Below are 14,283 nucleotides of genomic sequence, written 5' to 3' on the forward strand. Positions count from 1 at the left end.
TAGGTCTGGGGCGGCCCCGACGACGGCGCCTCCTCTTTCGTCGACAGCGCGCGATTCGCGGCGAAGGAGAACGCCGGGACCGCCGGCTTGGACGAGGCGACGGCCGGCGCGGCGCGGCGCGCGGCCAGGCCGATACTTCTGAGGGCGCGAGCCGCGATCATCGTGGGATTTGTTCAGCAGGAGCGGCTAAAGCAACAGCTAAAGCGTTTTCGCAAGCTTCAAGCTTTATGCGCCAAAACATTCACAATGGCAAGTTGCCTTTCCGCCGCGCGCGCGCGGCCGCCCGCTTGACGGTGCTGACGAAGATGGCCTCCATGGAGGGCAGCGAGACGGCGTAGTCGTCGAGGAGGCCGCCGCGGTGGGCCTCGAGGGCGTCGAAGGCCGCCGCGAGCGCGCCCGCGGCGCGGCGCGGCGCGCGGTAGCGGTACGCGCCGGCCGTCGCGTCCTCGAGGACCGCGCCCGGAAAGATGCCGACGACGGCCTCGTGGACGTCGTCCGCCGCGCCCGTCGACGTCGCCGTGACGTCGTAGGTGTCGCCGAGCGCGTCCTTGAGGCCCGCGACGGTCCCGAGGGCCTCGAAGGCGCCGGCGACGAGGACGGCCGCGCGGTCGCAGAGCGCCTCGACCTCGCCCATGTCGTGCGTCGTGAGCACGACCGCGCGCCGCGCGCGCGTCGCGCGGACGACGTTCCAGAGGTCGCGGCGCGCGCGCGGGTCGAGGCCGTTCGACGGCTCGTCCAGCAGGACCACGCGCGGGTCGCCGACGAGAGCGAGCGCGACGCTCAGCCGCCGCCGCGTGCCGCCGCTCAGCGTCGACGCCCTGCCGTGTTCCGGCAGCGCGAGCGCGTCGAGGACGCCGTCGACGAGCGCGCTCCGGCCGCCGGCGAAGCCCCGGAGCGCCGCCAGCGCGTCGACGTGCGCCCGGCAATCGAGATCGTCGAAGAGCGCGTCGGCCTGCGGGACGACCCCGACGCTGCGACCGTCGAGGGCGACGGCGCCCGCCCGCGGCGCGAGGAAGCCGAGCGCGGACGAGATGATCGTCGACTTGCCCGCGCCGTTGCAGCCCAGGAGCCCGAAGCACTCGCCCGCGGCGACGCGGAACGACACGCCCCGCAGGACGTCGGGGCCGCCGCCGTAGGCGTGGCCGAGGCCGTCGACGACGAGCGGGCGCGCGCCCGGCGCCGTCGCCGCGACGGCCGCGGCCTCGGCCGCGACCGCGCCGTCGGCGAGCTTCGGGCGGACCGGCGGCCCGGGCGACGCCGCGGCCGGCGCGGACCGCGCCGCGGCGACGCCGACGAAGAAAAGCGCCTGCGCGACCGTCGCCGCGAGGACGGCGCCCAGCGGCGGCGCGTAGGACGAGTCCGTCGGGACGTCGTTGGCCGCGGAGACGAGGAAGTTCGACGCGTGGACGAAGACGGCGGCCTGCGGCGCCGCGAGCGCGCAGAGCCAGTACTCGAGCGAGACGAGGTCGTCGCCGGCGATGGGCGCGTCGACGAGGAAGAAGACGAGGATGACGATTTGCGGCGCGAAGGCCTGGAAGATTTGGAGCGGCGGCAGCTGGCCGAGGCACGCGCTCGGACTCGAAAAAAACGTCGACGCCGCGTGCGCGTAGGCCGCGACGAGCGGCGCCGCGCAGAGGAAAACGAGGGCCACCTGGCGCGCCGCCGCCGCCGACGGCGCCGCGAAGGCGAGGGCGCCCGCGCAGGCGGCGGCGACGGGCGCGAGGAGCGCGACGTCCGCGGCCAGCGTGCCGAGCCCGTAGCTCCATCGGTCCGCGCCGGCGACGGCGAGGACGCCCCGGCAGCCGTCGCCCCGCTCGCGGACGAGCGACTCGGCGAGGAGCGCCGGCGCCGCGACCCAGCCCGCCGCGCAGCAGAACGCCGCGCCGACGGCGTTGCCGACGGCGTCGGCCGTGACGAGGCGCCCGCGGACGCCGACGGCCGCGAGCGCCGCGAAGGCCGCGGGCGTCGCGACGAGGGACGCCGTCGGCGCGCGCGTCGTCTGGCGCAGGCGCTTCCGCGCGACGGCGGCCGCGCGGAGCGCGAAGGACGCCGGCGGCCGCCGCTCGCGGAACCGCGACGCCCGGGCCTCGTCCGGCGCGGCCAGGGCCGCGCCGTCGCCGGACGCGACGAGGTAGGCCTCCTCGAGGGACGCGAGGGACACGGCGCAGCGGTCGACGCCGGGCCAGGCCTCGGCGCGCCGGAGGAGCGGCGCGACGCGCGGCGCGTCGGCGACGCGCGCGGCCGCGAACGCGGCGTCGAAGGTCGGCGCCGCCGCGCCGTCCCCGACGACGGCCCGCCAGCCGCCGTCGTCGAAGCGCGCCGTCTTCCGCGCGACGACCTCGTAGCCCGAGCCGTAGGTCCGCCGGAGCTCGGCCGCGCCGCCCTTCGCGACGAGCGCGCCTCGCACGGCGATGCCGATGGCGTCGCCGAGCACCGCGGCCTCGTCGAGGTGGTGCGTCGTCAGCAGCACGCAGCGGCCCGCCTTGGCTCGGCGCAGCGCGTCCCAGAGCGCGCGCCGCGCGAGCGCGTCGAGCCCCGCCGACGGCTCGTCCAGGACGACGAACCTGGAGCCGCCGCAGAGCGCGACGGCGACGCTGAGCTTCCGCTTGCCGCCGCCCGAGAGCTCCGTCGCGACGCGGTCCGCGTCCCGCGCGAGGCCCAGCGCCCGCAGGACGGCGTCGTCGCGCGCGCCGCCCTTGAGCGACGCGTAAAAGGCGACGTGCTCGCGCGCGGTCAGCGTCTCGAGGAGCGCCGAGTCGCGCTGGCCGCAGAGGCCCGTGAGGCCGTGCGCCGCCCGCGCGTCGCGGCCGAAGACGCGCGCGGCGCCGGCGTCGGGGTCGACGAGCCCCGTGAGGCAGCCGACCGTCGTCGTCTTGCCCGCGCCGTTGGGCCCGAGCAGCGCGAAGATCGTCGACGGCTCGAAGGCAAACGTCATGCCGCGGAGCGCGTCGACGCCGTCGAAGCGCTTGACGAGGGCTTCGACGGCGACGCCGGTCGCCGTCGCGTCGCCGCCCGACGCCGGTCGCCGCCGGCCGCGCCGCCGCGCCGCGAGCGCGCGCGCGCACGCGCCGTAGGCGACCGCGGCGGCGACGAGCATCGCGCAGACGGCGGGCAGGCCGGGCGCGTCGCCGCGGAAGGAGCTCGCGCCGAGGACCAGGCCGACGTGCGGCAGGACGCACCACGCCGCGCGCGACGCGACGGCCGGCGCCTTGAGCGCGGCGGCGGCGCACGCGAACTGGAGGAACTGCGCCGCGAGCGCGACCTGCCCCGCGGCCCGCGGCGACGCGGCGAGCTCCGCCAACAGGGAGCACAGCGCGCCGTTCGCGGCCGAGAAGGCGAGGAGCAGGGCCGCGGGCCCCGCGGCCCCCGCGCCGGCGAAGAGCCCGAGCGCCGCGCTGAGGGCGCCGACGCTCGCGGCGACGGCGGCGCCGACGCCGCAGGCGTCGGCGGCCCAGCCGAGCTCGTAGACGCCGCCGCGCAGGCCCATGACGCGCAGCACGTCGACGAGGCCGGACGACCGCTCCGCCGCGAGCGCGACGACGCGCTCCGCCGTCGGCATGAGCGCGCCGAGCGGCAGCAGCGCGAGCTCGAGCCAGCCCTCGGAGGCGAGCTGCGCCGTGCGGTAGATGGCCGCGGCGAGGCACAGCGACAGCGCCGGGTGCAGGGCGCTGCTGCTCCAGGTCGTGCGGCTCCGCACGAGCGCGTGGCGCCAGAGCACGACGCGGAGCTGCGACATTTTTGCAGGAGCGGTGCTCGCGCGGCGCGGCAGCAACGGTCAGGAGTGGTGCAGTAGCGGTGTTCGCGCGGCGCGGCAGCAACGGTCAGGAGTGGTGCTCGGCAGCAACGGTCAGCTGCGCGCCTCGTAATGCCACATCGTGCCAAGCTCGGCGGCGCGCGCCGCTTGCTGATTGGCTGACGCAAAACACGCCTCCGCGGACGCGCTAGCCACACACTCGACATTGAATTTTTTTTAATCGGACCCGCACTTCGGCTCGGTAGGGACCGGCGGGGCGCGTTTCCATGCGCCTCGTCCGGGCGAAGCGGGACGCGGACGAACAGACGCGCGGGCTCGGACTGGTACTCGAGCCGGCGCGGAGCTTGGGGTCGCTGCGGCGCCCGCTTCGGGGGCGCAACGCTGCTGCCGCGGGCGACGCACCTCAGGGGTACAGCGTCCTGCCGCAGAACGGAGCGAGCCGCTTCTTCTTCTTGTTGTTCTTCTGCGCGTTCTTCTCCTTCTTCTTCTTGTTGACGACGGGCTTCTTCGCGGCCCGCGCCTTGATCTCGCCCGCGGACGTCGTCGACTTGGTGCCGTGGCTCGCCTCGGAGCCGCAGAGCGCGCTCTTGCAGTCGTCGTCGACGTGGTTCGGCTCCGCGCCGTTGTTCGCGTCGCCGTCGCCGTTCTCCTTGCCCTCGAGGCACGTGACGTAGCGGTCGCGGCAGTGGGTGCCGGCGGCGGTGACGACCCACTTCTCCTCCGGCGCGGACAGGGGCGGCACGGCCGGCGCCTCGACCATCATCCAGCCGTCCTCGTTCTCGTTTTCGGCGCACGCGGGCGACATCGCAACGGCCGCCGTTTTTCAATCGATTTTCACCCGGGTCGGGGTGGTGGGGCCTCGGAAGAGGCTCGCGCGCGAGCGGCTACCCAAGGATGAGGGCTTTATGGCGCGCGCACGGTGCTATAGCTCGTCGATTCGGTCCACTGTTCAGTCTGTCGTCGTTGGTGGCGTGTCTGGCCACACCGGGGCTACGACCGCCAATCGAATGTTCGTGGAGATTCGACCACCAATCCGGACGCGATGGACCTCGATGGCGCCCGACGCGCTCGTCCGCGCGCGCGGCCCGCACACGCGAGGTTCGGACGAGTGCTCCGAGGTCGTCCGCCGCGGTTCACGACGCCACCCGCCAGTCGGTCGTCCCAAAGACCATACACACTAGTGATACAGCGGTCAGCCCCGATGATGTTCGAAACGACCGATAGATCTTTCGGGATGCCACCTGGAGTAGAGATAGAGAGTTTGATGTTGGATACGTCAGCGCTTAAGTTGCTGCCCGGCTTGCCGTCAAAGTATCCGAGCAGGAGGCTGCCCCGACTCAGAGCGATCATTGGCAGCATGATGATGCGCACGCTCCCCGCGATCGTCGCCCTGGCGGCGTCGGCCCGCGCCGGCGACACGATCAAGACCGGCCGCCTCGTCGGCGGCGACCTCTTCCTCTGCGCGAACACCCAACTCCAACACGCCGACATGCTCTACCGCGTGGACACGGCGACGATGAACGTCACGGCGTCCCTCGCGATGCCGCCGGACGCCGACGCCGACGGCTGGAAGAAGATGGTCTGCGGCGCGACCACGGCGGCGTCTGAACACCAAGTCTTCTGGGCCCTCGACGCCATGTACGCGTCGTCGCCCGGCGCGGGCCCCGCGATCCTCGCGCTCGCGGGCGACGCGAATTCGCTCGCCGTCGCGACGCGCACGCCACTGCCCATCGACTGCGGCGGCCAGGCGCGCAACAGCTACTGCAACGCCGCCGGCATGGTCGTCGACGGCGCCACGCTCTGGGTCGGCGTCAACGAGTACCTCGTGTCCTACGACCTGCCGCTGGCGGCCGACTCCACACGCCCGCGACGTCGGAGAAGTACGCCGCCGGCGGCTGGGCCTGCCCGGACGGGTATTTGTCGTCGCTCAAGTCGCTCTCCATGCACGGCGGCAAGCTCTACGGCGTCGCGACGTGCGACGGCGACGCGCCCGACGCCGCGAGCGTCGTCGTCCGCTTCCACAAAAAGGGCACGCCCGAGTCCTGGGCGAGCTTCGAGAACGACGGCGGCACGCTCGACGACCTGCTCGTGGCGACGGGCGGCCGGCTCTGGGTCCCGGGCACGTCCGAGGGCCGCTACGCGCAGGTCCCGCCCGCGCTCTACAGGGCAGGAAAAGGGTGATTCAACGTCGCTTCAACGTGAGTGTTCCGCGCGCGCGCGTTTCGGACACAGCACCCACGCTTCGGGAGCGCTCCGAGAGATGATCGCTCGTCCAAAAATCAGCCGAAACGAGCGGAAAACGACCGAGATAGGAGCCTTTGAAGTTGGGAATTTCGCACCCTTTTCCTGCCCAGGCGCTCTACGAGGTCCTCGACGGCGGCGGCGAGGGCAACGTGACGCTCGCGGCGGCGGCGGCGACGCTTGCGAACGCCGCGTTCATCGCGGACCTGAGCGGCGTCGCGGCCGTCGGCGACGCCGCGGTGCTCGCGACGGGCCAGTCGTGCACGCCGGCGCCGCCGCCGCCCGCGCTCGCGGGGACGCCGGACCTGCCGCCCTACTGCGCCTACAAGGAGTCGCCGAAGGCCCTCGTCGCCCGCGTCGCGCTCGCGGACGGCGGCAACGCGACCATCGGCGACGTCCGCGACGTCGCGGCCTACAAGCTCTTCGTCGCCGGCGGCGACGTCTACGCCGTCGAGCCGGGCGGCCAGGGCGGCGAGCTCGTCGTGCGCTACGACGCGGCGTTGGAGCATGCTGGGGCCAAGGTCGCGCTCCCCGTCGTGCCGATGACTTAGAATTATTCTTCAACTTCATCAATGTTGACCTTTTAACAAACGCGCGCGATGGAGAAGGCTGCCTAATGGCGCCGCGCCGCTGTGGAATGCGGCTCCGCTGGCTCTGCCGCTGAGGAGAAGGCGACCTCAATGGCGGCGCGCCGCCGAGGAGCAGGTAGCCTCAGGTGGCTCCGCTGGCTCTGCGCCGTCGCCGGGCTCGTCACGGGCTGCGAGGACAGCAGCTCGTGGTACATCGCGGGCAAGCCGCCCAAGGACTGCGCCTGGATCGCAAGCAACCCGACCAATCGATGCTTCGACGACAAGCTGGATGAGAGCGGCGTCGCGTCGGAGATTGGCTGCCCGGCCACGTGCTCGAACTGCCCCGTGGCGGCGCCGTCCGCCGCGCCGACGACGGCCGCGCCGTCCGGCGACGGCGCCGCGCCGACGGGCTCCGTCGCGTGCGAGTACACGGGCAACCCCTGGGTCCACGAGGTCGCCCTCGCCCAGGGCGAGACCATGGTCATCGAGGAGATCCGGGCGACGCAGCAGAACATCTGGGTCGAGCTCGACGCGACGGCCGACATCGACCTGCTCCTGCAAACGGCCGCGGGCGAGACGATCCTCGAGTTCGACGGCGCGTCGAGCACGCACTGGTACCCGAACCAGCAATCCTTCGCGTTCAACGGCATGTCCTTCACGACCTGCGTCGACGGCTGCACGTACACGCTCACCGCGGGGCCCTACTACGACGGGAAGAGCTACGCGATCACCGGCGACTCGTCCTACGCGAGCGAGTACGTCTACGTCGACGGCGCGACGACGGAGGATTTGGTTCTTTCGGCCGTGGGCTACCAGACGGGGTCGGGCACGGTGTCTATTCTGTACGACTGTCCCGCCACCTGCGACGTTTGCGTCGCTCGCCCGACGGCGGCGCCGACCAACCAGCCGACGACGGCGGCGCCCTCGAGGCGTCCCACGTCGAGCCCGCCCAGCGCGGCGCCGTCGGCGTCGCCCTCGAAGCGCCCCCCGACGCCGGGACCGACGCCGTCGCCGACGCCGGGGCCGACGCCTTTACCCGGCGACCCGTCGGCCGCGCCCGTGTTCGCGCCGACGCCGAAACCCACGGAGACGCCGTCTGCGACGCCGACGCTTCCGCCGAAGCCTTCGCCGACGCTCATGCCATCGCCGAGGCCGTCCGCCGCGCCGCTACCACTCCCGTCGCAAATTCCCAGCGCGACGCCTACGGCTATGCCCGTGCCTGCGCCCTCGTCTTCGCCGGAGCCCCTGCCGACGTCGGGGCCGTCAGCCACGCCAACTGCTTCACCGAGCCTCGCGCCAGCCCCTCGTCCATCACAGCTTCCCAATCCAGAACCATCGCTATTGCCTGCCCCGCAGCCTTCGCAGCTTCCCTGGCCGTCGCCCACCAGCTTACCGGAACCATCGCCCAGCGCGGCTCCGGCGCCAATACCGAGCGCCGCGCCGGAGCCGTCACCCAGCGCCGCACCGGAGCCATCGCCAAGTGCCGCGCCCGTGCCTTCGCCGAGCGCTGCACCCACTGCGTCTCCGTCGAGCGTACCGCAATCGTCGCCATCGCGAACTCCTACGGCTTCACCGTCGAGCTTGCCCTCGCCCAAACCGACGCCGGCACCGACGCCGACGCCGACGCCCTATCCGACGCCGATTCCTGGAGATCCGAGCGCTGCTCCCGTGTTCGCGCCGACGCCAAAACCGACGGAGACGCCGTCGTCCGCGCCTAGCTTTGCGCCCGAGCCTTCGCCGAGCTCCGCTCCGGAGCCAATGCCGAGCGCCGCGCCCGAGCCATCGCCGAGCGCGGCTCCGGAGCCAATGCCGAGCGCCGCGCCCGAGCCTTCGCCGAGCTCCGCTCCGGAGCCAATGCCGAGCGCCGCGCCCGAGCCTTCGCCGAGCGCGGCTCCGGAGCCAATGCCGAGCGCCGCGCCCGAGCCTTCGCCGAGCGCAGCTCCGGAGCCAATACCGAGCGCCGCGCCCGACCCTTCGCCGAGCACAGCTCCGGAGCCAATACCGAGCGCCGCGCCCGTGCCTTCGCCGAGCGCTGCTCCTTCTCATACGCCACAATCATCGCCATCGCGAACTCCGACGGCTTCACCGTCGAGCTTGCCCGCGCCCGCGCCCTCAGCCATACCATCGCCAAAACCGACGCCGGCACCGACGCCGACGCCGACGCCCTACCCGACGCCGATTCCTGGTGACCCCAGCGCTGCACCCGTGTTTGCTCCTACGCCGAAACCCACGGAGACTCCGTCGGCTATGCCGACGCTTCCGCCTACCGCTGCGCCGACGCTCATGCCAGAGCCAAGGCCATCTCATACGCCGTCGTCCGCGCCGAGCGATGCGCCCTACCCACTGCCATCATCTCTGCCGACGTCGCAGCCAACGGTCGAGCCATCTCCAGCTCCCAGCGTGGCTCCTGACCCATCGCCGACGACGATACCGTCGAACGCGCCGCAATCATCGCCGACGCATATTCCGACTGCCACGCCGTCGAACGCCCCGCGGCCCTCGCCTACCGCGGCGCCCTCGCCCCTGCCGACGCCTTCCTGCGCGGAGTCGGAGTTCCTCTACCGCCTCGAACTCAGCTCCGACGGCGACGGATGGGACGACGGCGTCACCTACGAGATCTTCTCGCTCGACGGCGACGCGGTGGCCACCGGGACGCTGGTCGACGGCGCGTTCGAGACGCAGTTCGTCTGTCTCGCCGACGGATGCTACACGATAGACGTCACATCGGAGGATTTCGTGTGGGACGATTTCGTCCATCCGAACCACGGGCGGCGATTAAGCTCCGACATCTCGCTCACGTTCGCGGACGCGGATGCGCATCGCTTCGCCTGCGCGGACGTCGGATGCTCCGAATCGTTCTGCGTCGAGGCGGGCGACATGTACGATCGTCCGACGATGTCGCCGACGATTCCACATCCGACGGCGGAACCGAGCATCATACCGGCTCCCAGTCCAACGTCGAATCCAAGTCGCGCGCCCGAGCCCGCGCCATCGCTGCTGCCGAGGCCCAATCCGACGGTTTCGCCCAGCAAATTGCCAAGCGCGATTCCTCGGCCAGCGCCAAGCTCGATGCCGACGCCGGGACCGAGCCTCGCGCCCCAGCCGTCTCCGTCGTTGGTTCCCGAGCCGATGCCTACACCCGCGCCCTCGCCGGCGCCGACGCCGCAGCCGACGCCTGCGCCGACGCCGATCCCCGGCGATCCGTCGGCGGCCCCCGTCTTCGCGCCAACGCCGACGCCGACGCCGGGGCCGAGCCTCGCGCCCCAGCCGTCTCCGTCGTTGGTTCCCGAGCCAATACCTACGCCCGCGCCCTCGCCTGCCCCGACGCCGCGGCCAAGTCCCTGGCCGACGCCGATCCCCGGCGATCCGTCGGCGGCCCCCGTCTTCGCGCCAACGCCGACGCCGACGCCGGGGCCGAGCCTCGCGCCCCAGCCGTCTCCGTCGTTGGTTCCCGAGCCAATACCTACGCCCGCGCCCTCGCCTGCCCCGACGCCGCGGCCAAGTCCCTGGCCGACGCCGATCCCCGGCGATCCGTCGGCGGCGCCCGTCTTCGCGCCAACGCCGACGCCGACGCCGGGGCCGAGCCTCGCGCCCCAGCCGTCTCCGTCATTGGTTCCCGAGCCGATACCTACGCTCGCGCCCTCGCCTGCCCCGACGCCGCGGCCAAGTCCCTGGCCGACACCCATCCCCGGCGACCCGTCGGCGGCGCCCGTCTTCGCGCCGACGCCAGGACCGACGCCGGGACCGAGCCTCGCGCCCCAGCCGTCTCCGTCGTTGGTTCCCGAGCCAATACCTACGCCCGCGCCCTCGCCGGCCCCGACGCCGCGGCCAAGTCCCTGGCCAACGCCAATCCCCGGCGACCCGTCGGCCGCGCCCGTCTTCGCGCCGACGCCGACGCCGACGCCGGGACCGAGCCTCGCGCCCCAGCCGTCTCCGTCGTTGGTTCCCGAGCCAATACCTACGCCCGCGCCCTCGCCGGCCCCGACGCCGCGGCCAAGTCCCTGGCCAACGCCAATCCCCGGCGACCCGTCGGCCGCGCCCGTCTTCGCGCCGACGCCGACGCCGACGCCGGGACCGAGCCTCGCGCCCCAGCCGTCTCCGTCGTTGGTTCCCGAGCCAATACCTACGCCCGCGCCCTCGCCGGCCCCGACGCCGCGGCCAAGTCCCTGGCCGACGCCGATCCCCGGCGATCCGTCGGCGGCGCCCGTCTTCGCGCCGACGCCAAGACCGACGCCGGGACCGTCGACGGCGCCGAGCCTCGCGCCGCAGCCGGAGCCTTCGCAACTTCCTTCGTCATGGCCAAGCTCGAAGCCGTCGCCGTTCCCGACGCCCACCCCGAGTCTTTTTCCCTCGTCGTCGCCTCCCAGCGAAAGGCCCACCGCGTCGCCGTCGACCGCCGAGCCGTCGACATCGAGGCCCACGCGCGCTCCCTACAGCGGACCCCTTGGACCGTCCTGGGAACCGACGACGACTCCGACGACCGCGTCGCCGTCGGCCTCCCCGACGCCGGTCTGCCTGTCGCTGATGCGGCTCGACATGCCGTCGCTGCCGAGATCCCTCTATCGGCTCGAGCTCGCGTCGACGGGCGACGGCTGGGACGGCGCGACCTACGCCGTCGAGCCGCTCGACAACGAGTGGGCCGACGCGGTCGGCGGCACGCTCGAGCGCGGCACCCGCGACACGCGGTTCCTCTGCCTCGCCGACGGCTGCTTCCGGGTCGAGCTCGCGGGCGCGACGGACGCGGCGTCCTTCACCTTCGCGGACGAAGACGCGCACCGCTTCTCTTGCGGCGGCGTCGGATGCGTCGAACACTTCTGCGTCGCGGACGGAGACATGTACGACATGCCCACGAGCGCGCCGACGCTGCCGCCGACGACGGCGCGGCCCACGACGAGCGAACCGAGTCGAGGGCCGACGTCGAGCCCGCCGACCGCGCCGCCGACGACGGGCGCGCCTTCCCGGGCGCCCTCTCCCGCGGCGACGTCGAGGCCCACCTACGCGCCCTCGCGAACGCGGCCGCCGAAGCTCGTGACCGTCGCCGTCGTCCTCCGGGGCCTCCCGTCGACGGACGACTGGCCCTACGCGGACTGCGCGTCGAACCGCAGCAGCGCGGACTACTACAACGCGGCGAGAGAGTGGCGGCTCTTCGGCGAGCTCGTCTTCGACAGCGTCATCGCGAGCCCCGCGGACGCGACGCTCGGGGCCCTCGCGTACGTCCAGTGCGACGGCGGCGCGCCGCTCGGCAACGCGACGCGCCTCGTCTACAGCTTCGAGAGCGGCGCGTGGTCCGACGACGCCGCGACCGCGCTCAAGGACCGGTACCGCGACGGCTCCGCGCGGGACGCGATCGTCGCCGTCGTCTGCGAAGAGCTCGGCGGCGTCAACGTGAGCTGCGCGGACGGGCGACGGCTCGCGGAGGGCGTCCCGACGCTCGACGGGCTCGCGCGGTCGGAGATCTCGTCCTGGCTCGACGCCGGAGACAGCGAGGCCGAGGTGGACGAGGCCGTCGTCGTCGCCGCGACCGCCGCGCCCTCGCGCGGAGCGCCGTCGTCGCGCCGCAAGTCGTCGTCGTCGACGGACGTCTACCAGGCCGCCGCGACGTCCCCGTTCATGCTCCTCGCCGCCGCGGTCCTCCTCCTCGGCGCGGTCCTGCTCGTCGTCGTCAACAAGTTCCGGTACCGCGGCAAGGTCGAGGCCGGCAAGCCCGCCGTGGAACTGACGAGCAAGTCGCCGCGGAACGTCGAGTTCGACGACGTCTTCGGCGGGGCGGCCTCAAAAAAGAAGAAGCAGAAGGAGAAGCGGCCGTCGCTCTGGACGCTCCGGCCCCCGTCGCTCGCGCCCGTGGAGCCGCGGGACGCCGCGAAGACGAAGACCAACCCGATGGCCGCGCGCAAGTCGACCGCGGGGAGGCTCGAGTCGCCCGCGGCGGGAAAGTCGCCGGCTCCGACCGTCGAGCGCGTCTTCCGGAATTCCGTCGCGGGCACGTCGATCGGGAACTTCGCCAACCCCATGGCGGCCAAGGCCGCGCGGAGCGCGTCGGCGCCGGCTCCCAAGTCGCCGGCGCCGACGGTCGAGGCGGTCTTCCAGGCCGATTCGCCGCGCGTGGCCGGGGCCAACCCGATGCGCCGCCCCACCTACGAGTCGAAGACGAGGATCCGCGACGCGTGGGAGGAGCTCGAGGATCCCGCGACCGGCCGCGCGTACTGGCACAACCCGTCCACGGGCGAGACGTCCTGGACGAACCCGAACGCGGAGACTATCCCGAGCGCGGAGGTGCTCAGCGCCTGGGAGGTGCGGCACGACCCCGAGCACGACCACCCCTACTACTACAACGCGACCACGGGCGAGAGCCGGTGGACGCCGCCCGACCCGCTCACGGAGGCCCGCGGGCGCGTCTAATTTATGTGTGTATGTTTGAACACTGCGTTTGTCGGGAGGCTTTGAGCCAGTCATGGAGCCTCCAGGCCTCCATTGGAGACCGTCTTTGGCGATCCAAAACCCTTGCGGTGAATCCATTTTTTGTCGCGATGTGGCTCGCGTGGGCCTTGGTCGCGCTTCTGGCGGGCGGATGCCACGGAGAGCGGTACGAATTGAGCGTGGAAACGCTCGACGCGTCTCGGCGCGACTTCAAGGCCCCGACCGCGGCGCGGGGCGTGGGCGTGCGGCGGCTGCTTTTCGAGTATGGGAAGGTCAACACTCAGGCGATTCGGTGCGCCTACGAGAAGGCTGGCTACACCACGGCGTTCCGGCGCGAGGTGTCGAACCTGGAGCCCTGCGACGAGCTCGCCTTTCTCGTCGCGACGCACGACGAGCACGTCGCGCGCCGCGTGCTCGCGTGCTCGCGCGACGTCGTCGTCTGGTCGATCGCTCGCGACTTCGCGACGCGGACGCCGTCCGCGTTCTGGGAGAACGCCAGATTCTACGCGCGCGGCTGCGACCGCGCCGACGCCGCCGCGATGCAAGGCGCGTAACGAGCGCACGCTCCGCTGGAGCGTCCTCGACGGCAGGCGCCACGCGCCGGGCCGCGGGCCGTGCACGTTCTTCTCGCGCCTCGCGGAGACGCTGAACGCGACGCTGACCCCGTTCGACGGCCGGCGGTCGGTCGCGCGCGGCGGCACGCACGCGGCTCTCGTGACGCGCGTCGAGGACACCGCCGAGTGGGAGGGCATCGTCGCGGACTTCCTCCCCGAGTTTTCCTTCGACGCGACGTGCCGCGGTAAACACGTCAGACGCGGCTCGGACCGAAACTACGACGCGTTCCTCGAGAGGGTCACGCCGCCGACGGCGGCCCAGGCCGCCCTCTACGCGACCTGCGACACCGCGGCCTTCTACGACGCGACCTGGAATCGCGTCGTCAACCGCGCCACGGGCGCGCCCCACGACACGCGCGGCTGCCTCTCGGCGTAAGATGTATATCACCGCGACGCGTTTGACCTCGCCCCGAAGAGCCAGGGCGGAAGGAGGTCCCGGGGCACGGGGTAGACGAGCTCTCGCGCCAGGAGCGCCGCGCGCAGCTCCGCCGTGTCGCTCTCGTAGAACGCCTCGACCGTCGCGTAGGACGCGGCCCCCATTTTGCCGACCCACGCCTTCCGGTCGTCATGGAGCGCCTTGGAATTGGCGACCGCGAAGCCATCGCCATTCTCCCGCGTCCGCGCCGCGAGCATGGTCTCCGTGACGAGCGGGCGGCGCAGCGGTTCGAGGAGGAAGTTGAGCACGTCG

The 14,283-nt window shown here is 72.7% G+C and overlaps 4 protein-coding genes across 4 annotated transcripts; 1 reads left to right on the forward strand and 3 right to left on the reverse strand.

Moving 5' to 3' along the window:
* Window positions 1-490: 490 nt before the first annotated feature.
* On the reverse strand, window positions 491-1,129 carry AURANDRAFT_13433 (hypothetical protein; the record flags this gene model as incomplete). The annotated part of the gene is made up of 1 exon (XM_009037667.1): window positions 491-1,129. A coding segment is annotated over one exon (639 nt), but the record flags the coding sequence as incomplete, so codon positions are not given.
* A 1,221-nt stretch (window positions 1,130-2,350) lies between these two features.
* On the reverse strand, window positions 2,351-2,983 carry AURANDRAFT_13593 (hypothetical protein; the record flags this gene model as incomplete). The annotated part of the gene is made up of 1 exon (XM_009037666.1): window positions 2,351-2,983. A coding segment is annotated over one exon (633 nt), but the record flags the coding sequence as incomplete, so codon positions are not given.
* Window positions 2,984-4,157: 1,174 nt separating this feature from the next.
* AURANDRAFT_62975 (expressed protein) lies at window positions 4,158-4,559 on the reverse strand (the record flags this gene model as incomplete). Its single annotated transcript, XM_009037665.1, has 1 exon — window positions 4,158-4,559. The coding sequence occupies one exon, from the start codon at window positions 4,557-4,559 to the stop codon at window positions 4,158-4,160; it is 402 nt and encodes a 133-aa protein (XP_009035913.1).
* A 552-nt stretch (window positions 4,560-5,111) lies between these two features.
* AURANDRAFT_62976 (hypothetical protein) lies at window positions 5,112-13,971 on the forward strand (the record flags this gene model as incomplete). Its single annotated transcript, XM_009037225.1, has 8 exons — window positions 5,112-5,579; window positions 5,633-5,899; window positions 6,109-6,494; window positions 6,711-7,395; window positions 9,112-9,443; window positions 11,118-12,957; window positions 13,266-13,531; window positions 13,572-13,971. The coding sequence occupies 8 exons, from the start codon at window positions 5,112-5,114 to the stop codon at window positions 13,969-13,971; spliced, it is 4,644 nt and encodes a 1,547-aa protein (XP_009035473.1).
* Window positions 13,972-14,283: the final 312 nt, after the last annotated feature.

The sequence above is a fragment of the Aureococcus anophagefferens genome (assembly GCF_000186865.1).
Source record: "Aureococcus anophagefferens unplaced genomic scaffold AURANscaffold_6, whole genome shotgun sequence".
Taxonomy (NCBI): domain Eukaryota; class Pelagophyceae; order Pelagomonadales; family Pelagomonadaceae; genus Aureococcus; species Aureococcus anophagefferens.